This window comes from Aspergillus lentulus (genome assembly GCF_001445615.1).
Source record: "Aspergillus lentulus DNA, contig: Alt08, strain: IFM 54703, whole genome shotgun sequence".
Taxonomy (NCBI): Eukaryota; Fungi; Ascomycota; class Eurotiomycetes; order Eurotiales; family Aspergillaceae; genus Aspergillus; species Aspergillus lentulus.
This window is the reverse complement of record NW_028322118.1, coordinates 4930795-4958645: the sequence shown is the minus strand read 5'-3', so window position 1 is coordinate 4958645 and position 27851 is coordinate 4930795. Positions and strand designations below refer to the sequence as shown.

At 49.9% G+C, this 27851-nt stretch overlaps 10 protein-coding genes and 1 non-coding gene across 11 annotated transcripts; 7 read left to right on the top strand and 4 right to left on the bottom strand.

Moving 5' to 3' along the window:
* Window positions 1-465: 465 nt before the first annotated feature.
* ALT_4817 (DUF3632 domain-containing protein) lies at window positions 466-1488 on the bottom strand (the record flags this gene model as incomplete). Its single annotated transcript, XM_033556941.2, has 1 exon — window positions 466-1488. The coding sequence occupies one exon, from the start codon at window positions 1486-1488 to the stop codon at window positions 466-468; it is 1023 nt and encodes a 340-aa protein (XP_033412832.2).
* A 3258-nt stretch (window positions 1489-4746) lies between these two features.
* ALT_4816 (uncharacterized protein) lies at window positions 4747-5276 on the top strand (the record flags this gene model as incomplete). The annotated part of the gene is made up of 2 exons (XM_033556940.2): window positions 4747-5030; window positions 5087-5276. The coding sequence occupies 2 exons, from the start codon at window positions 4747-4749 to the stop codon at window positions 5274-5276; spliced, it is 474 nt and encodes a 157-aa protein (XP_033412831.1).
* A 667-nt stretch (window positions 5277-5943) lies between these two features.
* ALT_4815 (uncharacterized protein) lies at window positions 5944-7390 on the top strand (the record flags this gene model as incomplete). Its single annotated transcript, XM_089599803.1, has 2 exons — window positions 5944-6901; window positions 6957-7390. The coding sequence occupies 2 exons, from the start codon at window positions 5944-5946 to the stop codon at window positions 7388-7390; spliced, it is 1392 nt and encodes a 463-aa protein (XP_089456141.1).
* Window positions 7391-7948: 558 nt separating this feature from the next.
* ALT_t099 lies at window positions 7949-8020 on the bottom strand. The gene has a single exon. It is a non-coding gene; the product is annotated as a tRNA-Arg (tRNA).
* A 581-nt stretch (window positions 8021-8601) lies between these two features.
* ALT_4814 (uncharacterized protein) lies at window positions 8602-9964 on the top strand (the record flags this gene model as incomplete). Its single annotated transcript, XM_033556938.2, has 3 exons — window positions 8602-8689; window positions 8737-9581; window positions 9635-9964. 3 exons carry the CDS (start codon window positions 8602-8604, stop codon window positions 9962-9964), a joined length of 1263 nt encoding a protein of 420 aa, XP_033412829.2.
* A 3299-nt stretch (window positions 9965-13263) lies between these two features.
* ALT_4813 (RTA1 domain-containing protein) lies at window positions 13264-14539 on the top strand (the record flags this gene model as incomplete). The annotated part of the gene is made up of 2 exons (XM_033556937.2): window positions 13264-13777; window positions 13833-14539. The coding sequence occupies 2 exons, from the start codon at window positions 13264-13266 to the stop codon at window positions 14537-14539; spliced, it is 1221 nt and encodes a 406-aa protein (XP_033412828.2).
* A 353-nt stretch (window positions 14540-14892) lies between these two features.
* Window positions 14893-18425, bottom strand: exg9 (putative exo-beta-1,3-glucanase; the record flags this gene model as incomplete). The annotated part of the gene is made up of 8 exons (XM_033556936.2): window positions 14893-14943; window positions 14995-15318; window positions 15366-16454; window positions 16502-16978; window positions 17031-17405; window positions 17452-17870; window positions 17923-18218; window positions 18271-18425. 8 exons carry the CDS (start codon window positions 18423-18425, stop codon window positions 14893-14895), a joined length of 3186 nt encoding a protein of 1061 aa, XP_033412827.2.
* Window positions 18426-19963: 1538 nt separating this feature from the next.
* Window positions 19964-20260, top strand: ALT_4811 (uncharacterized protein; the record flags this gene model as incomplete). Its single annotated transcript, XM_033556935.2, has 2 exons — window positions 19964-20016; window positions 20074-20260. The coding sequence occupies 2 exons, from the start codon at window positions 19964-19966 to the stop codon at window positions 20258-20260; spliced, it is 240 nt and encodes a 79-aa protein (XP_033412826.1).
* Window positions 20261-20639: 379 nt separating this feature from the next.
* ALT_4810 (uncharacterized protein) lies at window positions 20640-21530 on the top strand (the record flags this gene model as incomplete). The annotated part of the gene is made up of 1 exon (XM_033556934.2): window positions 20640-21530. One exon carries the CDS (start codon window positions 20640-20642, stop codon window positions 21528-21530), a length of 891 nt encoding a protein of 296 aa, XP_033412825.2.
* Window positions 21531-21695: 165 nt separating this feature from the next.
* On the bottom strand, window positions 21696-23344 carry ALT_4809 (hexokinase; the record flags this gene model as incomplete). Its single annotated transcript, XM_033556933.2, has 5 exons — window positions 21696-22517; window positions 22569-22979; window positions 23038-23063; window positions 23121-23258; window positions 23311-23344. 5 exons carry the CDS (start codon window positions 23342-23344, stop codon window positions 21696-21698), a joined length of 1431 nt encoding a protein of 476 aa, XP_033412824.2.
* Window positions 23345-25486: 2142 nt separating this feature from the next.
* ALT_4808 (maleate cis-trans isomerase family protein) lies at window positions 25487-26221 on the top strand (the record flags this gene model as incomplete). The annotated part of the gene is made up of 1 exon (XM_033556932.1): window positions 25487-26221. One exon carries the CDS (start codon window positions 25487-25489, stop codon window positions 26219-26221), a length of 735 nt encoding a protein of 244 aa, XP_033412823.1.
* Between the last annotated feature and the right edge of the window lie 1630 nt (window positions 26222-27851).

Below are 27851 nucleotides of genomic sequence, written 5' to 3'. Positions count from 1 at the left end.
AATAATAGGGCTCGAACAGGCATGAGGCATGAGGATAAAATCAAAGAGGGAGTTTCTGATCGATCATTCCCCATGGTGCACTCTTATTGCCGTACTATAAGCTGTAGTCTTCCGCTAAAGCAAAACCAAATCCTTTCGTAAAGCAAGGTTATATGCAGGTTGAATGTGTTAGCTGGCCAGGCGACATGAAGGAACGCAATATGCGGCGTCCGTAGAGGAAGGCCATGTCATCGGCTGGCTCCGACCCCCAAAGAGGGACTTAGATAACATTCACAAGACCGTGTGTGGAGCCAGTTCAAGTTCCGGAGTGTCAATTACTTATATTAATCATTTTCTCCTTATATCATATACCGGGGCGTAAAAACACGCTCATGGGAACAGCAACTCACAAAACGATTGACATAGAAAAGAACGAAAAGAAGGACACGGTAGTCCTTGGATCACGACAAGTCTGGTGTACTGTATCTACCATTCCTTCTTCAGACCCAAGAAATCCTTATCCTCGGTCACAGCATCGCCCGCTGCCTCAAACACCCTGAGAATCTGCGAGTTCCTCTGCTTGACATGGCTTAACATGATCTCAATGGCCTTACCGGCCTGTTCTGCAAGAATCTTCTCGTCCGCTTTTGCTGCTTCATCGGCGATCTGGTGTAACCGCTTAAGCCAGTATAGCCATCTCCAGGGACTAAAGCCACCCGCTGCTCGTTGACCTAGCTCTGACTGGACGAAGGTGAAACCACCTCTCCCGATGGTACTGTTAGAGCAATCATTCCATGAGACGTCAGATAGGAGTATAATGTTATGCCCGGCCTCTCGGATCCAGGCACATGCAGATGGGAGTAACGACGCGATAGTCATTACATGAATCGTCCGGCGAGGGTCTTCGTCATCCGGCTCATTAGAGCTACCAAGGGGACGCACAGACTCAAATGTATTACGAAAAAGTATCAGAGCAATCTGGCAAAGCCGATCATTTGCAACGCGCGTGGATGCAAGCTTCGCAAGGAAGGACGCAGCATTGAGGCGCTGCTTTGCGTCCATTGCCGCGCAGTCGTTAATCCACAACTCTGTCATGTCCGTCGCAAGGAACGGCAGATCGTTCCAGACAGTCCCATCGGGAGTCCTGGCAATATCGATACCAGCGCCCGGTGCCGGCCTCGTTAGGGGCCCTCGTCCCCTGGTCCGGAGGATGTCAAGGACCCATCTGTCTTGCTCAAAGCTTTCGTGGGAGACGTGCCTGGCGCATTGGTAATAGACGTACCACAGAGAATGCAGGTATGGCTCGCAGGAGTCAATGGACTCCCGGCTCCGGCAATAGGTTTGGCCCATAACCCATGCTCGGTTATGTGCTACAGATCGGAGGAGGTCAAAATCCCCTGCTCGAGCAGCCTCCTCCAACTCCACCCGATCCGCTGCGGCGCATGCAGCAAAGCCGCCAGGACTATCCCGCGGTGGTGAGCTTGGTGAATCCCTTAGTAAGTCATGCATCCTGAGTCAGGAATGTGAATGAGCTGCAGTACCGATTGGAGATGAGGGTCAGGAGGGTGAATCTCTAGAAATGAGGTGAGTGTAGGAGAGATATACTGCAATGCGGATTAGAGAGCGAATATGCTTTTTTATAAAAGGGGCATGCTGAAGGATAGACAAGGAATGGTACGGGATGCTGTATTTACGGCAGGCAGCAGCAATCTTCTGCCTCCAAATCAGACCCGTATACGATTGGTGACACGCCACTCGTTCGGGGTAGGAGATCCACTGGGATCAGCAAAGATCAGCAGAAGATCAGCAGGAGGCGTATCCATGACTTGATATCTGGGGCTAGACTCGCTGACTGTCCAGGGGAATCCTGGTCACAATAGACTCTACTGCTGTAGTGCTCCACACCAGAGTTGAAAATACAATGCGACTCATTATACGACTAGAAGTTGAGATAATAGTTCATACTCAGTGCTGGTATAACATAGAAGACAGGATAACATATACTGGACTGCAGCAAACTTGTATAAGTTCCTCCACACAGTGGTTGCTTCACAGTCAACCCAGTAGCCGGACAGAACAATCCGCCTCAGGGGGGAGTCTCCCTCTCCTGACAGACGCACTTTCTAATGTACGAGTCAAAATAGCAATATTTACTCTCTATCGCGTCGGTACACTTTGTGTAGGAGTTAGCATACTCCTGGAGTAACGGAGTCCAGGGCAAGTCACCTTTTTGAAGTCGCAATGACAGATCGCGGGGTTCCCACTTTGGGAGTCGTAATGGCATTGATTGGTTTTTGGATCGCAAGTCTAGTTTGAAAAGATCAGGCCCTTCGTCTCGTTCCTCCATAAACCTTGGACACTTACTCCTGGGTACTTGACCTGATGATTGTTTTCGTTTCTGACATCCAAGTCATTGGATGTAGGAGACACAGGGCTCCCCGGGCTGGCCAATGCTCCAAGAGCAGAGAGGGCAAGTCCCAGAGAAGTAAGGGTAAAAGCTTTCATGATGAAGACGTGACAGCTGGAGTTATTTGAGAAGCAGGATTGAGTTTTTGGCAAATGGATCTGTCTGTCCATCTAACCTCCAGTAAGTTGGGTCAGTGGTCGTCTTATATAGACGCGATTTCAATCAGTTGGGAGCTGTCAAGACAGCACGACAGTTGGAGGTCTACGGGTTGTTGAACGCTGGGTAGCTAGTCAAACTCACAACAAGAGCAAGGCCATCCCGAGATATCAAGCGTCCTTCCATAGAGGGAATATGCTGGACTGACCAATTGCTTGAGGCTATTGTAAGCTGGTTGTTGGTATACGGCCACGGGCCAACTGCGCAGTGGAGTAGCCGCTGTGCTCCTTTCCCCGAACCGCACAACGGAGGAGGGTACCAATACAGAAAATGCATGGCCTCAGTGGATATCCCCTGATTGGCATCTTAGTGGTGGACACGCGCCGGATCGAGGGAGATCGTCGCCCGCACTAAGTAGCATATACACGCCCGTGCATTAGTGTTGTCTCAAGGCGATGCGGCACAGTCTCTACCAACGTCAAGCTTGTTTAGAACAACAACACTGGTCCTAGTATAGTGGAGTAGTTCACAGATTCAGAATGATCGTCCATGCTACTGCGCGAACCATGCCGTACTTCTGACACTCGACCCTTGGCATCCGGCTTTCGTATTGCTGTTTCCTGTCCATTTTCCATTCTGGGGCAATTCGGAGAGGTCCCGAAGGCAAGCTTGTACATGGAAGTCTTCCTGCTACGCTTCTAAACGCGATGTAACATCAACTATGCAGGAGACTCAGTACTTGCGCTGGAGGCCCGGCGGCAATGAGGTTTCGTTTAAATCGCTGAAGCACCGTGGTCATTGATCGTCGTTCAACAAGGATCTTGATCCATATGAACAGGGCAGGGCAACAACAAGCACGCGGACCAATCATTCGATATAGAACTATCCAGCTTCACAGTGTCAATCAACGAAACTTCTCGAGGCAAATTCGTGATGTATCTTCGGCTTCTAGTTTTGAGCTAATAATACAGTGGCCAGAGGGTACTTAGGAATACTAGGCAGATTAGGAAAAAGCTATACATTTTCTATATAGTTGTAGGATATACAACTACTCCAACTGAGGTCGAAAGATCATTGATTTTTTGATGTCTCTGTGTTTGCCCGGTGCGTTGTCATGGACTCTGGGCTACGCAGAACATAATTACACGGAGACTACATCGTTTGCCAGTCTTGATCAGATATAGTTTGAATCGTTGTCTGTAAGTATGCTGGAGGACTGAAACATATGTCACTGCTCTGTCTGAGATAGGTAAAAGACTCGGCCTTGCTCAGCCTGCTCCAGTGTGCTTCATGACCAGTAACTACAGCACCTGAGAGCTTTGGGATGGGCATTATACATACTGGGCAAATGATCACCGCGGCAGATGCAAAACACACTTAAAGTAACCCTGTGGGGGCTCCGTATAATCCTTGCCTCGTGGGACTCCCGCCAGCTATAGAGAATATAGAATATAGAAGGCCATGAACATACACGGTGATGACATGCCTCTACAATTTGTCATTCCAGCCCACAGTCCCACCGCACCCTCCCATCGTAGTCCCTTATCTAGTAAGCACTATCACTAGTGTCTGATACCAATCAGTTAATGATATGCAAAAGCGATCTCGACTTCCGTCCCATGTCTCCGCAACGCCATCACTTTGTTCGTCGGATATCTCCTGGCAAGGCAGCTTCGTGCTACGATCAGTGCTTGATTGAGATAGCTCTGACATATGTGAGGCACCGCGGCAGGCTCTTTCCGCGACCTTTCACGCCCAACTTCCGGGCTGTCATGGAATATCTGCCAGTAAGGGAGGCTGGCAGTATCCATCACCAACTGAATACGCCGAACAGCAACCTGATTGGGTTGCGTCAGTCTATCGCACGTCGTCAACTTCTGATATCAGCGCTGAGACGCCGGCCTATCGAGGCGATGTAACAATTACTCCGTCGAGAAGCCAACCTTCGACCCCAAGGGCGCCGATCCACGAGCGGAGTCAATGGGAAGCTGGACACTTGTCGGGATGTTGAACTTCAGGTTCAGTCAAAGGACAACATCACCGGATTCTCTGAGGCCAGAAGGACATAAAAGGGTCGATACTCGCTCCCTCTGGCCGACTTCTTTACAACCAGCACACTCAGGAACTCTATCTACCACCGTCCAGAATCCATACAATCTTTCTGTCTTTCTCTGATCAAGAGCCTTTTTTCCAAAAGCACCACTATGCAGCTTATCAATGCCATCTACGCCGTCACTGTACTGGCCACCATTGCGGCCGCAGTCCCTGGCCCAATTGTCGCTAGGGGTGAGAAGTTCGCCGTCTTCAATGGCGAGAAATCCGTCATGGTTTCAACCGAGCCCTCTGCGGAGACTGGCAACGTCTTGGTGGCCCTGGCCGAAGGGGATGTCGACTGCAAGGGCTCTGCCTTTTGCGAAAGACTCGGCGGGAGCTGCGACGATGCTTATCGCAAGGTGATACCCAGCAACACCTACAGCACCTACCTTGAGTATGTCTACCCTGATATGAGAGTATATTGTTCGAATGTTTGCTAACACGACACAGCGCTTCCAACACCGGAACTTGCAGTGGAACTTGCGGTCTTTTTGTCAGCGGGCCCCACTGCGAAGTCATGGGCCAGGATTTGATGGACGCCTACAATGACATTCGCAACCGAGGCCATTGCGCCCATTGCGGACGCAAGCAGATTGCCAACGGCTGTATGATCAAGATTGACCGGGTGACGGGTTGCTGAATGGAGTCCGCCGTTTGATAGGACGCGAGGTACATACCGTATACGCATGTATTTAGGGCCACAGGGCCGCAGTCTTGGCTTTTAGTCTCCGAATTTAGTTTGGTGCTATCGTTCTTTGGAATTGAAACAAAGTAGTAAAGCTTCTCAAATGCATTGAACTCCACCAGAATTCTCATGGTGGACATTTCTTAGCTGCTGCTTCACTTTGGGGCCAATGCCCCTAATTGGGATAAGAACAATTGTCCACGGTTACATCGCATTTAAGCGGTCTTGGCTAGTGGCTGTAGTGGCTCTTGACTCAGGCACTAACCAACCGCTTGTCTTAAATTTCTCACCCGGTTGGTCGACAGTGTTTAGAGGCGAGGATCTTGTGGGTCATCTTGTTGGGTCTAAATGTCCACCAACCCACCAGCCTCCACCACAAAGCCTTCGCTTGACTTAGGCAACTAGGCTAACTGGGGGACCCGTTCAGGGATCCTATCTTTACCTGTCTGGGAAAAAGCCCCCGTAGTCCCTAGTCCTTAGTCCTTAGTCCCTAGTCCGCCCCCATGTGGGCTGAGGCAATCTCTGAGCCTCTGGCTCAATCTGCTGCCTGGGGGTTCGGTCTTCTCCTGACCTTCCCCAGGTATCTCACTTGATCATCCTCGCCATTTGCACCACTCTCATCATGAATCGATCATGGAACAGCTGGTGTTCCCTTCGGCGGACGATATTGGCCGTTGCCATTGGCGCTTGCGGTGTTTTCATCTATTTGATATGGTTTGGAATGAACTCGGACCGTGATAATGTCCCCCCGCTCCTCACACAACTCATCCCAGCAGGCCACTGTACCTGCCAGTCATCCACTTCATTCCACTGCGCCGACTGCCTCACCTGTCTCGCCTCAGCACCGCCATCGGAACCAGATCACCTTGAAACGTGGAGTTTCCAGTACGGACGAGACGACCAGAACCTAGGCCTGAGCCAGAGTCAATGCCAGGCAGCGTTCCCCGGTCTTTTTCAAGATATCCACCGAGGGGTCCAGTATTGGAGGTCGCGAGGAGGCATATCAAGAGACGATCTGAATGCAATACCATTCAAAGATGGCATGGCCCGCGCTATCATCTCCAACGGAGACTTGTACGTCGTGGCGACAAGAGCAAAAGGGGATGACCACCGGCGCAAGATCGTTGGTACTCTGGGATCTATCCATCGGGCGCTCTCCGCGTCCTCGGATCGCACCTCACACCCCACGATCGAGTTTATCTTCTCGATTGAAGATCGCGTGGACGACGTTAACGCGGTCGGCCACCCGGTCTGGGTACTATCGAGGAAAGCATCCGAGGAGTCGGTCATCTTGATGCCCGACTTCGGGTTCTGGTCCTGGGCCAAGAGTAACATCGGCCCATATGGACAGGTCGTAGAGCGCATCATGGCCGCGGAATCAAATCTGAAATTCGCGGATAAGGAGCAGAAGCTGGTCTGGCGGGGGAAGCTGAGCTTTGCACCGAAGCTGCGTCGGGCGCTCTTGGACACTGCACGGGGGAAGCCTTGGAGTGATGTGAAGGAGTTGGACTGGAGCAAGAAGGCCAACTTCTTGTCGATGGAGGATCATTGCCGGTACATGTTTATCGGGCATGTCGAGGGTATGTCTTCCTCTTTTCTCTGTTATCGCTTCAAGTTTGCTGCACAGGCTAACAGATATCTGGATCTCAGGCCGCGCATACTCGGCATCTCTCAAATACCGTCAAGCCTGCCGGTCGGTTGTCGTCGCACATAAGCTGCAGTATATCCAACATCACCACTATCTCCTCGTCGCCTCCGGTCCAGAACAGAACTACGTGGAAGTCGAGAGAGACTTCTCCGATCTCCCCAAACGAATGGACGAACTCTTGCAGAACCCGGACAAGGCAGAGCGGATAGCCAACAATAGTGTCAAAGCCTTCCGAGAGCGATACCTCACCCCCGCTGCTGAGGCATGTTATTGGAGAGCTCTGTGGGAGGGATGGGCCGAAGTTTCGGCGAATGTCACCCGCGACGTTGAACGACCGCCGGTCGACAGAGGACTTCGGTATGAATCTTTTGTGCTGATGGACAGTAACGATATGTTCAAGTATTCATTTGGGTCCGAGTAAGAGCATTGTGATGGATATGTATATAAATATAAATATAATAGTCGATATGATCGATGTAATGAATGACAAAATATCATGGTACGATTGCCTTCAGGTGGCCCGTCAGCTGATCATCAGCACTATAACTTAACCTCCCTTGTTGAATTGATCGTACAGTGATGCAGCACCACGTGGCTGGGTCGTCTATAATGCGACGGATATACGAGGGGTCTGCAAGGGAGTTAATCATCCGCTTTATAACAGTCATGTCAAATGCGGATTGTATTTACTGAGGCCCTTGGGTTTGGGTTTAAGTCTTCCATAATCAAAGAGCGTACAGAACTCCCATCCCGAACGATGGTTGTTTGAATCACGGCGGAAATATATATACTGCGTAGAAAATGGAGAATCCCATTGCTCACATTGCACGGTGAATTATCAACACTCAGGACACTTCATAAGGCCAATGATATTTAAACATAATATTAAGTAGGGTACTTAATATTGATTTGGCTAGAGAATGGTGACAAATTGTGATGTTTTTTGAAATGGAGGCGGCAAAAAGAACCGGAAAAAAAATGACCTACGCAGGATTCGAACCTGCAATCTCTTGATCCGTAGTCAAGCGCCTTACCATTGGGCCAGCAGGCCAGGTTGTTGTAACTAAGTGACAACTTTTGCTTAGTGAACCAAGAGAACCTTAACTCTTTGCAAAATGTGTGTGTTCCTCTTTTTTCCATCCGATGTATATTTTTGTTGATGTGTGGTCCACCACTCCTGTCGAACGTATGATAAATACATTGCTACTATTGAGTCAGCTACTTCTTCAATTGTCTTAATGTAGATAATCCTGCCCAAGTTTCCTTTCGATTGTTCATCCACACTTGTGTCTCGTATGACAACTTCCCTCTTTGGCTAGAGCTAAAGTCCGATTACGCTTTACACAGCGCCTAAAATGGCTAGAGAACGGCCATCTAAAGAACAACGGCCGTGTCCTGTGGCTGTTCACGAGACGGTGAAACATCCTAAGAATTTAGTGTCCAGGCACCCTTATTCCTCCATATTTCGCCTTTTTATAGATATGTGTCTTGGTGTTGATAGACGGTGCGCAGCTAGGTTGGGATAGGTCTGCCCTACTTGGTCTCGAGGATGTGACCAAATATAAATTAGGCCAGCTCACTAGAGACAATCAGTCTCCGCGATGACAATCTATCTATCCGTACAGTGCCATCATGGATCCCTCAACATTCATCGACCCTTATTTGACCCTTCCTGATCAATTGGTGCTGCAGGAGCTCCTCAAAAATGAAGATGCAAAAAGTTGTATCCAATGTCCCCGTATTGCACAGACAGCTGACCGCAAGTAGGCAAAACTAAGAAGACATCTGACACTGTCCAAACGCTACAGTGTTTGAACAATCCTAAGGGAGTACGGTTTGATCCGACAGTCTTCCAGTTCTGGGATACGCATCAGTTGCGTACCCAACTGCACCCGTCCGTCCGGAAATATGTCCTAGATCCCTATATCGCCTGGGCTCAGGAAATTGCCCGATATCCTACGGACGTGGTGATGGTCACGCATCTGTTGATCTATTTCGGAATGTCTATTCCAAGCGCCATCTGGCTGCATTGCTACCACTTTAACTGGATCCACGGGTTGCTGCATTGGATCTTGCATGTCTGGTTCGCAGGCACATATACGCTCATGAAGCATCAATATGTCCATATGAACGGCGTTCTCGCCCCAAAGTATCGGGTCTTCGACAGGCTCTTTCCCTACCTTGTGGACCCGCTGGTGGGCCACACCTGGAACTCGTACCACTACCACCACGTCAAGCATCATCATGTCGAGGGCAATGGCCCAGCAGACCTCAACTCAACGATGTGGTATGACCGCGACTCCATCATGGATTTTGCCTGCTACGTCGGCCGTTTCTTTTTTCTCATCTGGCTGGATCTGCCCCTGTATTTTCTGCGGACGGGACAGCGGAAGTATGCCCTCAAGACGGCGTTGTGGGAGGGGAGCAACTACTTCTTCATCTACCTGATGTGGAGATATGTCAACCCTCGCGCCGCCTTTTGTGTGTTTATCCTACCACTGCTCACTCTTCGACTGGGCCTGATGGCGGGCAACTGGGGACAACATGCGTTTGTGGATCCCGACGATCCGACATCCGACTTTCGTTCGAGCATTACCTTGATCGATGTTGCTGTACGTCTAGTCCCCTCATTCTGTGTTGCCTGCAACCTAATAATGCCATCTAGAGTAACCGCTTTTGTTTCAACGACGGCTACCACACCTCCCACCATCTGCACCCACGTCGCCATTGGCGGGATCACCCCGTAGCCCTGCTGAAAGACCGAGACCGCTACGCGAACGAAAAAGCGCTCGTCTTCCGAAACATCGACTACCTGATGCTGACGGTCAAGCTGCTACAAAAGGACTACGAGTATCTTGCCAAGTGCATGGTGCCGCTGGGCGCGCAGCAGGCCAGCATGATCCTGCAAGAGCGGGCGGATATGTTGCGAGGCAGGACGCGGCGGTTTCCGAAGGAGTACCTGCAACGGCTTTCTCAGCGGAGGACACGATTTTAGTTAGTTGCTAGCGTACGGAGGATAGAAATAACACATCCATGCGTCCGTGCTTTGAATACTATAGACGGCCTACTTCTTGACTGTGATATACTGCCAACATCAAAGACGAGCATATCACATTGCTGGAGCCTGATCACTGCGTATTAATGCACAGCGATTGGAGGGTAATAATCATCCATGTCGTAGTAATGGCCCCCATTGTAAGCTTAATTCCGGCCGATTCATTTTATAGGGCCGGATATAGGGCCGGAGACTAGGCACAGCCGCCCTGTCCTGCCTTAGCTGTTGCCCAGGCCAGGGACGGCCATCCAATTTCGTAGCCTAGAGTCTACTTGAAACAGTCTGACGGCTTGACAGGACCCTAAGAAGCTAGCGCTCATCCTGCTACTGCATCTCGGCTATTAGTCAGGATTATTCCGTATAACTATAGTGCTCATAATTAAACCACTAAATGCCCCTGACTCAGACCATGGCTGGCGCAGTCTAGGTAGGAGAATCTCGGCCAATGAGGTCCCGGGTTGAACAGCGTGTTCTGTACCACTAGCAGCTTGAGGCTATTATCGGGATAATTATATCTGAGCTAAATTAGCCACGAAACTAGAGAGGCCTGCATGCGTGATAGATAGACAGCTGCCTGATAGTTGCCTGATGGCTGCCTAATAGAGTAAATGCTTGCCAGCAGTGACTTGATTTATTAACTCTCCTAGCAATGATGGGTTCTACTCCTAATGTGAGAGATGGCAATTTGGTCCAGAAGCAACACAGGGTCTATAGTAGTAGAGTATGAACTACGTAAACTAGATAACAGCCATATACAAATTGCTCGAAATGTACAACCCCAAAATAAACGGGGACGATCGCGCGCGAGCGACTGGCTGGGCGCCAGCAACTCGACCACCTCCCCTCTGAGATAACAGCCACTCGGTCCGTATCCAAGATCGCGGAGATCGGACGCACAACGGGGATGCTCGCGCTGTCGGCAAAATCCTCGCGGCTGATTTCTGTACCAGCTGATTGGTCTCCCAATCGACGCTGGCTGTCCCTCGGCGAGAATAAGGGTCGACCCCGGCCCGAACCGTGATCCGTGCCAGGAATAACAGCCTCTTCTGCCCCACGTTGAAGTGATCGTCGGTCAGGGAGACGTCGATCCCGCTTGGGCCACAGTTTGAGGCTCGACGGTTGGGTCGGAGGCGCTGCCGGATGGGCCGGATGTGAAGTGGGGAGTCGGCGGCGATGATGACTGGGCCACGCTGATCAGCAGTTCGACCGTGGTGTTGAATAGCATCAGTGTCAGTTCCATATCCGCAATTGCAAGCTCTGCAAAGAGGTTAATGATGGACCCGACGGCTGTTGTCTAGATCTGCCGCTGGGGCATGCAGGTCCGTATGTACACGGTATTGTGGCAATGGGCCGAGGCTCGGGCAAGCCTCCGATCAGTCACTTGCCTACACAATCCTCATCCTGCAGACAAAAGGGTAAAGAACTCGTACCAAGCGCCGACGGCAAGTAAGACAATGGCGAGATCTGCTAGTTGATCTGCCGGCGCGGCGAAGATTCAGATACTGCCCCCGATGGTTGATCGTATGCTCGTCGCTGGATTGGAGTCATCATTTCATCACGAATTCCGCGAATATTAGTGCCTTTTTCAACATGGCATAGCGAGTATAAGCGAGTATACACACGCGGTCAACTGAGACCAACGACGAACGAGGCACATGCGGTGACAACGACGATAGCATTCTGAGGGTTGACTGCTCGGACGGAACACTTGTAGATAATCGTGCCTCCAGTCTGCCGTTCGCTTCCTTGAGGTGTTTCAACCGGAGAAGGCGAGCTCGACGGTCCTAATGTGTTTTCTTCAGGACACTCCTTCTCCACGCGGGTATATTTGTGGTAAGGTCGAGAGTAATCACTTTCGCCGATGCATTCAGCTTTTTTTAAGTGCCTTCGTCCGCCGGGCGTCCATTGCCGTTGAGAATTATGATGTACTGCTGGCCAAGGTCAGAAGAGATTCCCCGTCGCCGTCAAGGGAAGAATTTCCAAACTGCATTGGTAGCCAGAATGGCAATTGTATCTCCCCCTTGAGCAGTTCATTGACACCAAACCAGTTGTGGAAAATGCGCTTGGGTCTTGAGCAATGGAAGGAATACCTCCCAAACAGCAGAATAAAGTCGATCCATCCTCAACGGCGATGGAACATATCGCCAGTAGCCACCGACCCCAGTGGGGTTAATTGGACCTGCACACAGCAAGAAGAATAGGACATAAAGCGGATCTTGGGGTAAAGGCTTGCTTCGTAGTAAAATACAGCGAAAAATTACTGCCTTCTCTCTATTGTCAATACTTGTGGTGCTGATAGCTGACGTTTTACTGTAGTTACTCGCAGTATCCACCTGTAGAGCCATACCAAAATAGATCCAGAATTCATGCCTTAATATCGAGGTAAATTCTAAGCATGGCATTTATGGTCCGATATGGCTATTCTTAATAAAAGTTGTGCTGCTACTAAGATGCTAGTGTCTAGTGCTTACATCTCTCCATCAGCTAAGGCGTATGTGGCCCCGTTCGGTGTTTCAGCGTCAACAAAAGGTCTGATGCATTGCTTATTACAGAGTACATGTGCTCCACTTTCAAATGAAGAAATAGTCAAGACTCGGTAGAATATGAGGCTTGGTTTAGGGCAAGAATCAGCTCAGTCTGTGCCTTAGCCCTTATCCCTGTCGGACAATTTAACCAAGCCAAACTGAGTAAATGCGGAAACTAAGCTAGACTACAAGCAAAACAGCCCATTTGAAACCGTTTCTGCCTTAGCTATCAAGAGCTTACCAATATATAATGGCGCGGAACAATCCAGCAGCCTAACGAGGATCTAATCAACAACCATGTCAATTTCCCCGTCCAAGACTCTTTGACGCTCGATATCTGAGTTTCAACTCAATAAAGCCTATTGATAGAGATCTAATCTCCAGACAGAATTGCCGGGATGCGCTATGACTGGTGTATTTTCCAGGCAGCACACAAAGCAGCCCTAAGTCTCTTCTTGATTCCGAAAATAGAATTAGGAAGTGACCATGGAGGATCATTGTGTGCATCCAGCTGCGCAACAACAGGAACATAAGAAGAATTATATCAACAATGTATATCCAGATATAAACCAGGTTGATTGTCCTTGACCTATATGGGGTAACCTCTATTCTGTTGTTAATCACTTTTCCACCTTTCGCTCTCTATTGTGACGGAACTGCTAGCTGTCATCGATCTTCCATTCTTTTCTTGCTTGCTGGTCAACTTCGTTCGATATGCGTATACAACTTCTATTACATCTGGTATTGCTCATTTCTGCAATTGGAGTGCTTGCTGTCCCTGCGCCGACTCCTGCTCCTACTACAACCGAGGCCTATGTTGAGCGAAGAGGGACAGAAACAACCCTAGATTATGACCCCCATATTACCATTGAGGTTCCCAAAATCACGATCGAGCCCTTTAGTCTGTCGTTGGACCTGCCTTCTGACACCTGCACACCTACCATCACTCCCGATGCGAATGGCTGGGTTCCGGCAACCGAGTGCAATGCCCTCTACAGCTACTACCCTTCCTTTGGCGCTGCAATTGCCTTTTCCGTTCTTTTTGGTGTCTTGATGGTCACCCATTTTGTCCAGGCCACTGTCTACAAGGCAGGGTTCGTCTGGGTCATCTTGATGAGCGCGGTATGGGAATGTGTAGGATTCGTGGTGCGCACACTGAGTACGCGCGATCAGCAGGACAGTACCCTTGCCACAATCACTCAGTTATTCATTCTGTTGTCTCCATTGTGTACGCTTTCCTCTCATCTTTCCCTTCATTGAGACAGCTGCTGATCATCTGTCAGGGGTCAATGCATTCGACTACATGGTTCTGGCTCGGATGATCCACTTCTTCGTCCCGGATCATCGAATAGGCGTCTTCAAACCCTCCATGCTCGCCATGATCTTTGTCGTCCTGGACCTTGGCTCCTTTGTCATCCAGTTGATAGGAGGCAGCATGGCCGGACCCGGGGCGGACCACGACACCATGATGAAGGGTATTCACATCTACATGGGCGGAATCGGCATCCAGGAATTTTTCATCGTCCTCTTCCTCTTCATCGCCATACAATTCCACCGGAAGATGCTCAATCTCGATCGCCAGGGGAGACTGGTTGGACTCAAGGCAAAATGGCGAGGCTTGCTCTACGCATTATACGCGAGTCTGCTATTCATCACGGTGCGCATCATCTTCCGTCTGGTGGAGTTCTCCTCGGGGAATGACGCGTCGAATCCCATCCCGCAGCATGAGTGGTACATGTACGTTTTCGACGCAGTCCCAATGTGGTTTGCCATTGTGGTTTGGAACGTGGTGCATCCGGGGGCGATCCTCAAAGGCCCCGATGCAAAGATGCCACCTAGCCCTCTGCGCAAGATATTTTGCTGCGCTTGCTGTTGTTCCTGCTGCAGAAAGCGGAAGAATAAGGACATGCAGAAGATTCCAGATAATGATCACCTAGGAGGCGAAGAGATGTTGCCGCTGCGGGAGCGGGCGGCTTCGCCGTACAGATAATGCTCATCGATTGATTGTCTGGTAGAATGCTATTTTACCTTTCTTTTCTTCTCAAATATAGTGTCCGTCTACCCGATTTTGTGTATCGGCGTTCTATTCAACTTTCACATTGTGACCTTACACCATTAAAGAGACAGGAACAAAGGTCGGTGATCTGATCTTGGATGACTTCTCCTTCATGTATATATAGAGATATGTCCCTTGTGATACAAATTGAGTCTCCGTACTAGATACACTCTTGTGATAAGGGAGCAGCTGTCATATATACAGAAGCTGGAATCAGCCAACATTAACAGAACATGAGGAGAGTTTCTAGAATCCTCATTCCAGCGTACTATCGCGCTGAGATACGGCTACCATCCACAAGCCGCTCTGTATCCATGACCATCATTACCATTCCATCCCTGACCTCGTTAGTCTTACGTCCATTTATCTTGAAGTCGAAGAAACCTTACCTGCAATCTGTTGGCCACATCACTGACATAGGAAGCCGTAGCGCCTTGGGGATCATCCAGATCATTAAAGTTGATGCTGCCCGAGTTGTACCCCCGGAGCACATTGTACGGGTTGCCCCCGGTGTTGGCTCCAACATTCTGGTTGTTGAACCATTGAACGAGACCACCGCCTTGTGCCGTGCCCTGGGTACCGTCGATGATCATCTGGGTGATGCTTCCCTGTGGATCATTGGGGTTGAACGACACCGAACCAGCGTAGGCCTGCATCAGGCCGCAGTTTTGGACGCCGTTATTCGTGCAGCCGACGTAGACGTTACCACTAGACTGTGAGGTATTAGCATTGGTCCATGAGGGTAGATGTTGTGCCATACCTCCTGCATAACTACGGCCAGGATCAACCGAGGATCGACCTTGGCCGCGGCAGACACCTCGACGATGGCATTCCAGATAGCTCCCTGGATGGGACCGGATTCGACCAGCGCCATGGAAGTCTGCTGGTTCAAATCAAACATTGCCGTGAAGCCCATCCAGTTCTGGAATGGTGGGAAGTTGGCAGCCGATCCGCGGAAGCAGTAGTAATATTCTGGATCCTGGTACCCGGCTGCGCCGTTGGTCAGAGAGGAGCTATACCAGTTCAACCCGTTACCGGTGACCGCTGCACCATTCACATCGCCGGACCTGCGCCTGCGACTGCTTGTGCCCACATTGTGGAGATACGCAGCGACGACCCCGCCCCATCCGCCAGAGTTGTCGCTTTCCTTTGCGGCGGCAACAGTGTTCTCGAGCACGATGTTGCTGATCGCCTTGACGTTGGTGCCGTAAAGATACACCGAGCCAGCCGACGACAGGATGCGAACGGCGTTCGCCTGGCAGTCCCCGTTACACCCACCGTTGTGGTTGAAGAACGCCCAGACGCAGCCTCCATAGAGGAACAAGTTGGAAGAGCCCCGGATGCGCTCAAAGAGCGCCATACGGCATCCTGCATTGTTGGCATCGCAGTTGCTATAGTTCGGGTCGCTGGCGATCAGGTTCGAGGACCATGGCGCAGGGGCCAGATCGGGACTGCCCCAGCCCTGCCAGTAGGGGGTTTCGCTCTGCTGGAAGGCGGAGAAGACGTTCTGGGCGTACTCGAAGTTGTACTGGTAGAGGGTGTGGTGTTCCATGGCCGTTCCGACGAGCCAGGTGCCCTTGGTGGCTTCGACGAGGAGACCACGGCCGGTGGCGACGGTGGTTGTGCCGCCGTTGCCGTCCAGGTCGTGGTCTGCGGTCCATCCCCACATGTTCTCGATATACGCCGAGGAGGTACTGGTCAGATGGAGCAGGCCCCAGGCGGCTTTGCACTGGTCGGGACTGCCATAGCAGTTGGTTTGGACTTTGGAGCCGACTGCACCGCCGATACGGAAATGCGTGTTCCAGAATCCCACGTCGCCAGGAGCGGCACCGGCAATGTTTACCTCGACCTGTCTACAAGTTAGCGGTAGCTTCAAACAAAGCGATGGTGGCCTACCAATTTGCAGCCCTGGAGAACATCGGCCACGGTAAACAGCATATCGGTGAACTGGGCGACGCCCACGTCGCCTGCATTCCCGACCTTGACCATTGTCGTCGGGGCAGAAGGATTCCAAAAGTTGGAGCCCGTAGCACTGATCGCCGAGGCATACGCATCTCCGACAATGATCGAACCAGCGGGGACAAAGATCGTTCCCGTCACGATGTACGTACCGGCCGGGAAATAGATGATCTTACACCCGGCATACTGGGCCAAGATGGCGTTGATGTTCGCCGTGTCGTCGGTGGCGCCATCTCCCATAACAGGCAGACCGCTCACGGTCTTGATATTGATAAACTGGCTGGAAGAGTATTGAGAGTATGTCGGCGGTGCCATGGTAAAGTACTTGGAGTTGGCTCCGAGCAGAACATTCGCGCGAGGCGTGGTGACTCGCGCGCCCTGCTCTTTCGCAGGGGTGGTAGCGCCTCCCGAGTACTAACATCGTGTGAGCGAGGCAGATGCAACAAGCCAGGGGGGATCGACTCACCATGTTTCCATGCACCCAGGTGTTTGTCACCGAGCCGGAGAGGACCGCATTGTTGTTGAGGGAGACAGTGCTGCCGCTGTTGGTGCACTGCACGTTCTCCAGGATGATCGAGTTCTGAGCACTACCACCGGCGTTGGAGGAGACGATCATGTTGCCGAGGGAATTGCCGCTGGAGTCGATGACGGTCAGCGACCCAGAGATTCCACTGGCATCGATGCCTGTAGCACCATTTGAGAGATTGCAGTCCAGACAGACGAGCTGAAATGCGCCGGCCTTGATACCGACGTTGGCCCCGTTGATGGTGATGCCCTTGAGGATCCATTGCTGGCCGCTCAGCTCCATGCCAATAGCACCACCATTGAAAGTAAGATCATTCTGTAGAAGTCAACGAGTATTCTTGCATGATGATAATCAAACTGACCAGAATGATATTGCTGTTCGAGTCATACTGACTTGTCACGCCAACATGGTTCGAGTAGTTTGGCATGTTGAAGACGACATTCGTTAGCTGCGTGGCCTGCGAGACAGTCCAATCCAGCAACGTGATTGACTTGGAAGCAGCAACGGCCGTGGAATCAATAATCACATTCTTGAAGCCAATGTAGAAGTTGATCGTACCGCCCAGGGCAGGGTCTTTTCCGTAGATGATATGATCGTTGGGAAAGTTTGCGCTGGCTTTGAGGGTAGGTGGATTGAGGGCATCGCCCACAATGACGGTACCAACATAGAGCTGGAGACTACTCTCCATCAGGTACGTCCCGGCCGGGAGGTAGACGATTGCAGGTTGACCAGTGGTGCCCATGGAGTGGCTAGCCCGGTTAGGGCCGTTGGAGGCCCCAGCTATGCCGGTTAGCAACTTTTCCGTCTATATACGAGCAAGACAGAGGCATACCGTTGATGGCATTCTGAATGGCGGCAGACGCATCCTTAACACCGGTGTTGTCCGCTCCAAAGTCAGTCACCACATTTCGAAAGACCTTGTAGTTGTGCTTGTAGGTCGAGTCCAAGAACGACGACTCTCCATTGTGAGTAATCGTCTCCAGCCAGAACTTGCTGGGATGGTCCGGAGTCGGACCTCCACAGCTTGCTCTTTTCTGGTTATCATGGCTTGTCAGGTTTCCCGTAGAGCCTTGAGGAACCAGGTCCCAGGGACGGGCAGTCTTGTTTTGAATTGGAAAAGGAATGGTTCTATATTCTTGTCAGATTTCACACACGCTACGGGCGAGAAAAGGGGGCTTACTGTTTGTGGGGAACATAGTCAAGAGAAGGGACCCATTGTTCGACATTGAAGGTGCTATAGTTGGTGGGAGCTTGAAAATGAGTGCCAGCCGGAAAAGCTGTAGAAAGAACCGAGAAAGAAAGACTCGAGGCCAGAAGCCAAGCGAACCTCGCCATTGCGACAGGGCCAGCCTTGAAAGGAGAGGATGAAAAGAGTGTCTGTCCTGGCCATGGAGCAGGTTACCACTACATCTTGGAGTATTTATACATGGAAAGCTGGCCTGTCCTCTAACTGAAGATTTGAACAAGCTGTATAGGGGCAGTTTAGCTCAATGAGCTGAAGCACTCTGTACCAATCATTGCAGCATTTGTCTGCCATCGGGCGTGGGTTACCCTTTTCGGACAAGCTGAAGGTTTAGTAGACATATTGTAGAGATGAAGGGTCACTTCGGATGCGACATGGCTGGCACATAATAAGCACGCCCGCACTAGTGCAGGTACAATGTCACCTCGCTAATCTGAGTTGGGGAATTGGTCTAATCGTAGCGACTCTAACGCAGGGGCATCCACCAATGGAACAGTCAATTGTAGGCCTAGATCAGGAAGGCTTATATGATATTCTTCACGTTTTGTTTGATTATAGTTTACTATCCTGTCTCGTCCTCGCTACATAGTCTTTCAAGTAATCATGAATAATAGTATCGTTAGCGGCTGACTCTGAAACTCGGTGCAAGGGTCGGTTCAGAGGAGGCACCGAGATGATTGGTATATTTGGCCCACTGCGGAAATTACGTCCTCATCCTTTCAGCTGAGTCCTATCCAAAGAGGCAATTGGTATCAGTTCAAATGTCGGCAATACTGACTCTGGAACTGAGGAAGACAAGCACCATCAAGCATAGCTGGGGTACTTGGCAGATTTAGGGGATCGACTGTTTTTCATATGGGGTAAAATGATTATGGATTATGAACCGTGAAGAACTGGAGACTGCTGAATAATCATTCAATTGATGCCGCTTTCTTCAGGCTGAATCATCTGCCTCCTTTCTCAGGCAGCTCAGCCTCAACAGAGTCCATATTCTGGGCTACTTCACCTAGCCCAGTTGTTCAGGCTAAGGACATGAGCATATTCAATTTTGTCTCTTTGCTTTTCTTGGACATAGTATTATGATGTGAAATAGGGATAGAACTGTCTTGCAAGTAGTATTCAGCTAGGAACTGGGATATGATGGTGGCATGTCCTCTTCAAATACATATAACGGTAATATTGTATGGTTACGCCCTGTAGCTATAATATTCTCCCTCGGACATCAACATCAAGAAAGAGAGACAATATAAGTAGATACCAGCTAGGAAGTATGTCGTACTCTAAAGCAGCAGCTGTGTGCCACAAGGAGAAGAACAAGAAGTGCCACCCGGGCATGGCGAAAACAGCCAAGACGACATCCGCAGCCCTACGTCGCATTGACGCAAGCCTACATTCGGTCAAACGTGGGAAGAATGCTAGCAGCACTCTAGTGTACCTTTGAATATGATATTGTATTAAAGATGGATCGCGATCATACCACATGGATCCGCTCATGAGTGATGCTTTTGACGTCACTACTTGGTGACTTGAGACTGTATATATGTAAAGGACGTCTTGTCTACGTGATAACGCCTCAACTGATGACCTGTTGATAATTCTAATCAATTGAAAGTTGATATCTGATCTTAAAATGGCTGCTTACTCTGGAAATTTTACAAATGGTCGTCGTCCTCCAGCGACCAGGTACGTGCTATCGGCCATACTCTTACCAGGGGTCCCCTACTCACAGATCGCTTCCAGCTCCCGTAACATTGCCTTTCTAAGTATTTTCGCCGTGATCGCCGGTGGCTACCTCGCTTTCCGAGCCCAATCGCCCAGCAAGAACGAGCCATTGGTGTCGAAGAAAGAGGTCGAGACAATGTACGGCAGTCCAGCCGGTCAGGGCGATCGGGTGGGACGCGGACCGGCTCATCAACCAAAGGATTAGGGTCGATGGCATATTTCTCTGATAAAATTCAGGCTGTACATATGTGGCGTTGTTTTTCTCGTTTTCAGGTTGATGAATCTGATTTCCTTTGTAGTCTCGTTTTCAAGCATCAAAGTCCGAATGCATGTACCTATCCTCCGAAACTCCGAAAATCCGAGATCTGACTGAAAAGCGTCAACTTATTGGGTGTACTGCCAACAATATTGATCGAGAGGCACATAGCGTGATGCTTCTTCATTAATATCGGAATTAATACCAGAGTCATGTCTTCAATGTTAGGTCGCTCTAGAAGACTATTTAAACCCTCCCGACGCAGTGAATAGCCATAGTCGAATATTCCACACATCCACCTTCCAGTCAAGCCATCAATTCAGACAGCATGGACTCAATAATCTTCCGCCACACTTCAGACGTGTCGATACATGCTTGTATCTCTCAACCAGCCGTCGACCACCATAAACCCCTCCTGGTCTTCCTCCACTACTGGGGCGGCTCGTCGTCCACATGGTACAAACTCACATCGCCAGACTCCCCTACCTCGCTCAGCTCAGAATATCCAATCGTCGCAATCGATCATCGAGGATGGGGCAAGTCAACTGGACCATCCCAGGACGATGAAAGCGCCTATTCCATCTCCTCCATGGCAAATGACGTTGCTCTGGTCCTGCAACAGCTCACAGCAGACCAAGACAGGAACGATGTCCTGAAGCATGGATTCATACTCATCGGCCACTCCATGGGAGCCAAGGTCGCGATGGCGACTCTAACAGTACTGCCACGCGACCTACTCCACTGTCTCAGAGGACTAGTTCTGGTCGCTCCGGCGCCCCCAACGCCACTACTCCTGCCGCCGGAAATGCAAGAACAACAGAAAGCGGCGTACGAAAGCGCAGAGTCCGTCCGCTGGTCGGTCAGCCATGTCCTCGCGAATCCGGAGAATCTTGATGAAAAGGATATGGAGATGGTGGTTCGTGACAGCTTGCAAGGGAATCAGCTGACCAAGAGGGCGTGGCCGACGCACGGTATGCCGGAGGATGTGTCTGACGCAGTTGCGAGGGCTCTGGAATCGATGGATAGGGAGAAGCTCCGGGTGAGCATTCTGGTTGGAGAGTCCGATGTCGTGGAACCAAAGGATCGGGTGGATAAGGAGGTTCGTTCGTTTTTTGAGCGCAGTGGGATCCAGGTATCGATGAGGAGTGTCGCTGGGGTGAAGCATTTGCTTCCGCTTGAGTGTCCGGAGATGCTTCAATGGGAGATTTCTAAGTTCTGATAGCATTAAGGGTAGTTGAGGTTATGGATCAATGAGACAGCTTAGCTATCGAGACGCATCGTTTTCCTATCATCTAATATTACCAACATTATGAAATGTATGACACAGAAACGCCGCCAACACCATGCGACAGGACAAGAACATATCCAAAAGACAAGCAATAGTTTACGATTGTTCCGACCTGCTGATCAACGACGCAATCACCGCAGCTCCAACACTGGAGCCATCCACGGCAGGAATCAACTGGATCGGATCCGGGGTATCGGCCGGCCACTCCAGGATCTCCCTCAGCGCACCAATCGCTCTCTCCGGGAAGCATGGATACTTGTTGAATACGGATCCATCCACAGCGACATGACAGCTATCCAATCCCCGTTTCTTCATGATCGCCGCGATGCCGCACGCATATAACCTCGCCGACCGCAAGGAAATCATGTGCGCCAGGTCGTAGCAGAAGCGTAGCTCGGACGGAGTAGGCGTGATAGAAAGTGTTTTCTCGAAGATATCTTTGGCTGTCCGCAAATCTCCGGAGTCGTCGCTCTCAATAGTCGCCAGGAAATAGCAATCCAGCACATACGGCTCGTTTAGTTTGGAGGAATTCTGACCGTCAAAGATCGCCTTGCGATTGTGCAGATCCAGCAGGATGAGCCGGAAGATCTCACCCAGGTAGAATCCCGCAACCATCTTCTCGTATCGCTGTTGACCGGGGCGGGGCGAGGCGCGATCGATCTCGGCGTCGTAGTCGGTAAAAGGGAGCACTCGCTGGCTGTTATCAAAGGCGCCGTATTCGCAGTTGATGGCCATGAATGCGTCGTCGGGGAGATGCTGATCGGCCAGTTTCGGGATCTTGGAGCAACGCTCCATGTATGCTGCGTTACTGCCTGTGCCAAAGATGCTACCGATTTCGGTCTTGGGGTCGACGTAGGAAGACGCCATCAATGTGCCGACTGTGTCGTTGACCAAGGCGACGATCCGAGCAGGGAGACCCTAGTCAAGTTAATATCACGCTTTATGCCGAGGTACCGAAGCAGTACTGACTTTCTCCGTGAGAACCTTCTGCAGCCCAGCAACAACATCCGTCCCCTCGACACCCTTAATGTCAAATCCCTTGGTCCATCGCTGGAGGATGCCATGCGAGATGGACGTTTGGGTGACAGGGTAGGAAAACGTAAAGGCGAGAGGCGTCTCGGCGAGCTCCTTCTGCGATATGGAATAGCGATCGACAAACTGCTGCAGGCAGTCGGCAATGTAGTGCCACAGTTGCTCTGCGGTGCCAGACTTCAACGACTTGGGGATTTTGTTGTCCATTTGAACCACGTCGTACTTGCCCGCGGTGCCTTTTAGTGTCACTTTGCAGACGCGAAAGTTGGTGCCTCCCATGTCCATCGTGAAGAAGGCTCCCTTTTCGTCACCGCGGGGCAGTTGCATTACCCATGTTGGGTTCATTGGCTGTTTGCTCCAGTTAGTCTGTGTTCTAGGAGGTGGATAATAGGCGGGAATGACATACAATGTCGCCGCCTTGGCCACTGAGCCCTGCAACCCATTAGCATTCATGTCTTGATACAGTCAGGAAATGTGATTCGTACTTACCAACTTCAAGTTCATGGACAAAGTGGTCAGTAATCTGCTTCAGCTTGGCAGAATCAACAGTGAACAGTTCTCGCAGCCTTGTGAATTCATCCTGAAGCGCATCCCCGGTTACCTTCCGGGACAGGGGAGGAGCAGGTGCTGACAGACAGTTAGCCATGTCTCGTCGCTTCAGTCTGATGTGCAGACATACGGCTTGTAACAACAACCGACGCAGTAGTGGACATGGTGTTTGTGTTAAGAGGGACTCTGGTGCAAAGGGGCTCTGGGAGAAGGGCCTCTCTGGGAGGAGTGAATGTCAAGGGCTCTGATTTATGGTGAAGAAAGGACGAAGTACTCTTTGCTAAAGAAAGGAAATGCGTTGAGCTTGGCTGTATTCACGCGTGACCGTCTGGGAGGTTCTTTTATATTCTATTTCTATTCCTTCGGCTTAGCCAGAAGATTATTTCACCCTACGCTATTGCAGTATTCCTGATGTCAGCTATCTTACTATTCCATCCAAGCACATAACCGGTCTATAGCATGGTGGTGGCCATTACCTCCATGATAAAGACCCATCAATGGATCCTTCCGTCACCATGGCATATACAGCACAGTTCTCAGGGAAAGCAACTCCGGCCGCCCACTCTTGATCATGGTTCCGCCAATATGATACTCAGCTTTTGCCCCTGCAACGGAGGTCCCTGAACCGATTGTCTGTGCATCAACGGGATGACGTTGTAGCTGCAAGACCGCCACTCAACGTGTTCAGAGGGCAAGATGAGGTATCCCACCTGGACGAACACTTAGTTCTCCATCACCGGTGAGTCTGAGGTAGATTAGACTCAGGGATGCCAGACACAGCCTTGAACAATCTTGCAGTCGAGGAGATAAGGACATAGAGAGGTGGACTGGTGGACTCTTCCAGGCAATTCTAGCCCCCGAACAGGCCATCTGCGCTATCTGATTGGCCGATAATCAGAATCCAAGACATATGATTGGCGGGTCGGGTGAACGCGCTGCTCAGCTGTTACGTCATTAGCCAATCATCCATCGCTACCCAGTTTCTTTATCGTTTCCAAGCTCACTACAAGAGGTACATAGACTAACCAAGTAGAAAAGTGCATTCTGTGTATCCACACTCACAACAATGTGAAAGCAAGAAAAGCATCCAGATGCCAACATACTGAAGATGCAGGATGCCAAAGCCAAAGATAGTCCCGGAGATATTGCTAGATTGCACAATCGAGACATCCCTCATCTAGGAACACCCCTATTGCACAGTAGTTCGGGTCCTCAGAGTTCTAAAGAGGTCATATCAAGCCACACATATAACAGTTGAATCCCAGCACAATGGCCAAGCAATATTGACAATGCCGCTTACCTTCTCAGACGAGATGTGTCAAAAGGTATGCTTGCTAGCAGCGATAAGTGACCCTTGAGGTGCAACGCAAGGGGTAGGATAGCTTAGCAAGCTAACAGACCTCTTTTAAGTTTGTAATCGTCCTGAGTTCGTTAGATCTAATTGAAAAGATTGTTACTGAGTAGCCTTGTCAGGCATCTGCGCTATGCTTGGGTGTGTCATCTTCGGTCCCAGAATGACTTCAGAAACCAGGAGACTCAGGAAGCAGTGCCTCCTTTAATTCGCCTGGAAGGCCAAGTGACGGTACTTTAGAGATTCAGAGGAAAGTAGCTGTTCTCCGAAACAACGTTGTTAATGAGAGTCCAGTTACCACGTCCTGAGGATGATATAGGATGAGAGGGCTGAGGAACACATCCATACGAACCTTTCTTCCGAGTCGGCCGGATTATTCCTTTGATGATGTTCTAGTGTTGAGAGATTCTACGCATCCGTAGAGGCTGGTTAACATAATTCCCCGCACGGTAAGTTAGTCGCCCCATAAAGTGTCAGCTTGATACCAACTTCATACCTCCTGCGAGTAGCTATCAGGAATCGCAGTACCCTACCAGATTCGGTTATCACTAGAAATTTGTATGGAAGCGATAAATCACTAGAGACTTGACCCTTCTCTTATCTCGTTACCCTCCCCATGCCCCGTAACCCCGTCCCGCTCGTAATCCTGCCCCCACCTGCCAATAACATTGCCTGATTTCTGTCCGCCTAGATCGTATCAAATGTCGTGAAAAGATTATTTACGAGCTCTTCTCGAATCAGGAAGGTTTATGGGCAAGATTATGAAAGGGGACATCTTTTTCGCAGCTCTGACTCATAGCTCTCCTTGGCTCACCTTCTCCCGATCATTCTATCTGAGAAGATGGTCTCATAAATATATGAAACAACTTTTTATCAATTCATCTCGACCTTGAGCATTCTAGACTCCACGCTCTGCTGGAGAGGTGCCGTCTGCGCCCGTCAACTGACAGTCAACATGGCAAAGTGCATCCGCCTCGGGATTCTTGTCCCATCTTCTAACACTGCCCTTGAACCCTTGGCCCAGTCGATCATTTCGGATCTTCCTCACGTCAGTGTCCATTTTTCTCGCTTCACTATGACGAGAATCAACCTTGGCCACGGATCTCTCAGTCAATTCCAAACAGATATCATTGTCAATGCTGCAAAGCTTCTTGCTGACGCCAAAGTTGATATTATCGGCTGGGGCGGCAACTCCTCAGGCTGGCTGGGATTCCAGGCGGATGAAGACCTTTGCTCCAAGATCCAAACTGTTACAGGCATTCCCGCAACAACATCGGTGCTTGCGTTGAACAAAGCTCTCCAAATCTTCGGCATTCGGAACTTGGGTCTCGTCTCACCATATCTGCACGATGTGCAAGAATCAATCATACGCAATTATGCTTCTATTGGTGTTGATATAAGCTGCGAGAGTCACCTTGGACTTTCGGATAACTTGGCCATTGGTATGATTGACGCCGCCACTCTGGAGAACAGTGTGTCGACAGTAGTCAATGGAGGGGTAGAGGCTGTGACAACATTTTGCACAAACTTCCAGGCCGCTCAGCGAGTGGCACAGTGGGAAAGAAAATATAAGGTCGCAATATTTGACACAGTCAGCACTGTCATTTGGGATATGTTGCAGTCTTGTGGGGTGGATACAAGGGAGCTGGCCAGCAAATGGGGGCAGCTTTTTGAGGGCACATGTTGCTAGCGATAATGAGGATGGCATTGCGCAAAGTCCCCGAATGCATCTGTACGCCACATGTTAGCCCAGAACCATGCCTTGGCCACGGAGACTTTAGTGAACTGAAGATTCTCCGACACAGAACCGTGCAAATTGTATGTGGCGCGATAAAGGGCGAGGCTGCAGTTAAAGATGAGATCTAACAAGTTCTGCTTAACGGTAATTTTCAGACCGAAATACATCGACACCTTCTTGGCGCTCAAATCGCGACGCGGTCACCGAGTTCTGACATGGGGATGTCTAGTTTCTACGGAGTCAGGCATAGTATCTAGTTTAGTATGCCATGGCAATTGTGCTAATTTGAGCTTCGTTGGAGATATGTCCCCTGGCCTCTGTGTATGCGTAGGCAAACCGCGTGTTCATATTCCAATGACTAAGATCTTAGATCTAATGACTGTATAGCTTCTGTGATGATGACCCAAAACAGGCCACATCAAGCAGTTGAAGCAGACGGGACGCATGTGGTAATTAAGAGGATCCGTTCCAACGCACGCTATCAACATGTGACTCCAATGCTTGCTGGCTAATGACCCTGAAGGGTAAATTGGACAAGTCATCAGGAAACACTCACCGAGAAAGAGATCTAGCTGCTCAGTGACTTTAGTACTTCAACAGTAGGTCTTTTGGTGATAGTCCATCCAGTAGTTCCATTCAGGAGCTGCGTCTTCAGCGACAGGCTCTTCGATTGGCTGTTGAGGAGGTTCAAGAGGAGTGGGATTATCATAATAAGGACTAGATCCCCTTTTCTTATTCTTCTTCCGCTTCTTCTCCTCCTTGCTGAGAGTCTCTATAGACACTTCCACATCATCTGCTGACATTCTAATCCCGCTGGTAGGACTCTTGATGTTATCTCTTAGTTCCAGAGCATATGAGTAACTTGCTAGGGATTATATCTTAGCTTAGCTCTGAAAGGGAGTATATAGATTTAATAATACTATTATTACTTTGCCTTCTAGCTTAATTCTGGCTAATAGTAGTTACTTAGTGTAGCCTTCTAATACTAGATAATGGTATTTTTATTAAGATAGGTAGGGAGAATAATAAAAGCAGGATAAATAAAACAATCTTCTATTATACTATATACATATATATAGTGAGTGCTAATCCTATTTTCTTACATAGTTAGGGTATAGCAGTCTCTAATTAGCATCTATAATTTTGCTGTTAATCAAGTCGTCCCAAACATCCTATGGCAGCTCTTGCATGATGACCCTGTATCTCCCATCCACAAACTAGTCAAGGTGAGAGTACATGTTTCGGTTGTGGCTGCTTCTTATTCGGCCACAAAGCTTGTCAAAATGGACTACAGCGCTCTATTATTACATCATGTCCATTTAAGAAGACAAGCATACCAGTAATGAGTTGCGAGTCAATGATATCAGGCTATATTCATACCATCTCCATCAGACTACGGTGCAGCCGGATATCCAAAGACCCACAACCCCTCACTGGAGGATATTGTTGTCGAGGTACATGTCGCCAAAGCCTTGCATTTCACGAGCTGTACGATCGATCAGATACTAGACGAGAGACGTGGCTCTGGACATGTTGTCCGAATAATCCGAATGCGTTAAACAACCCATTGATAGCAGAATAC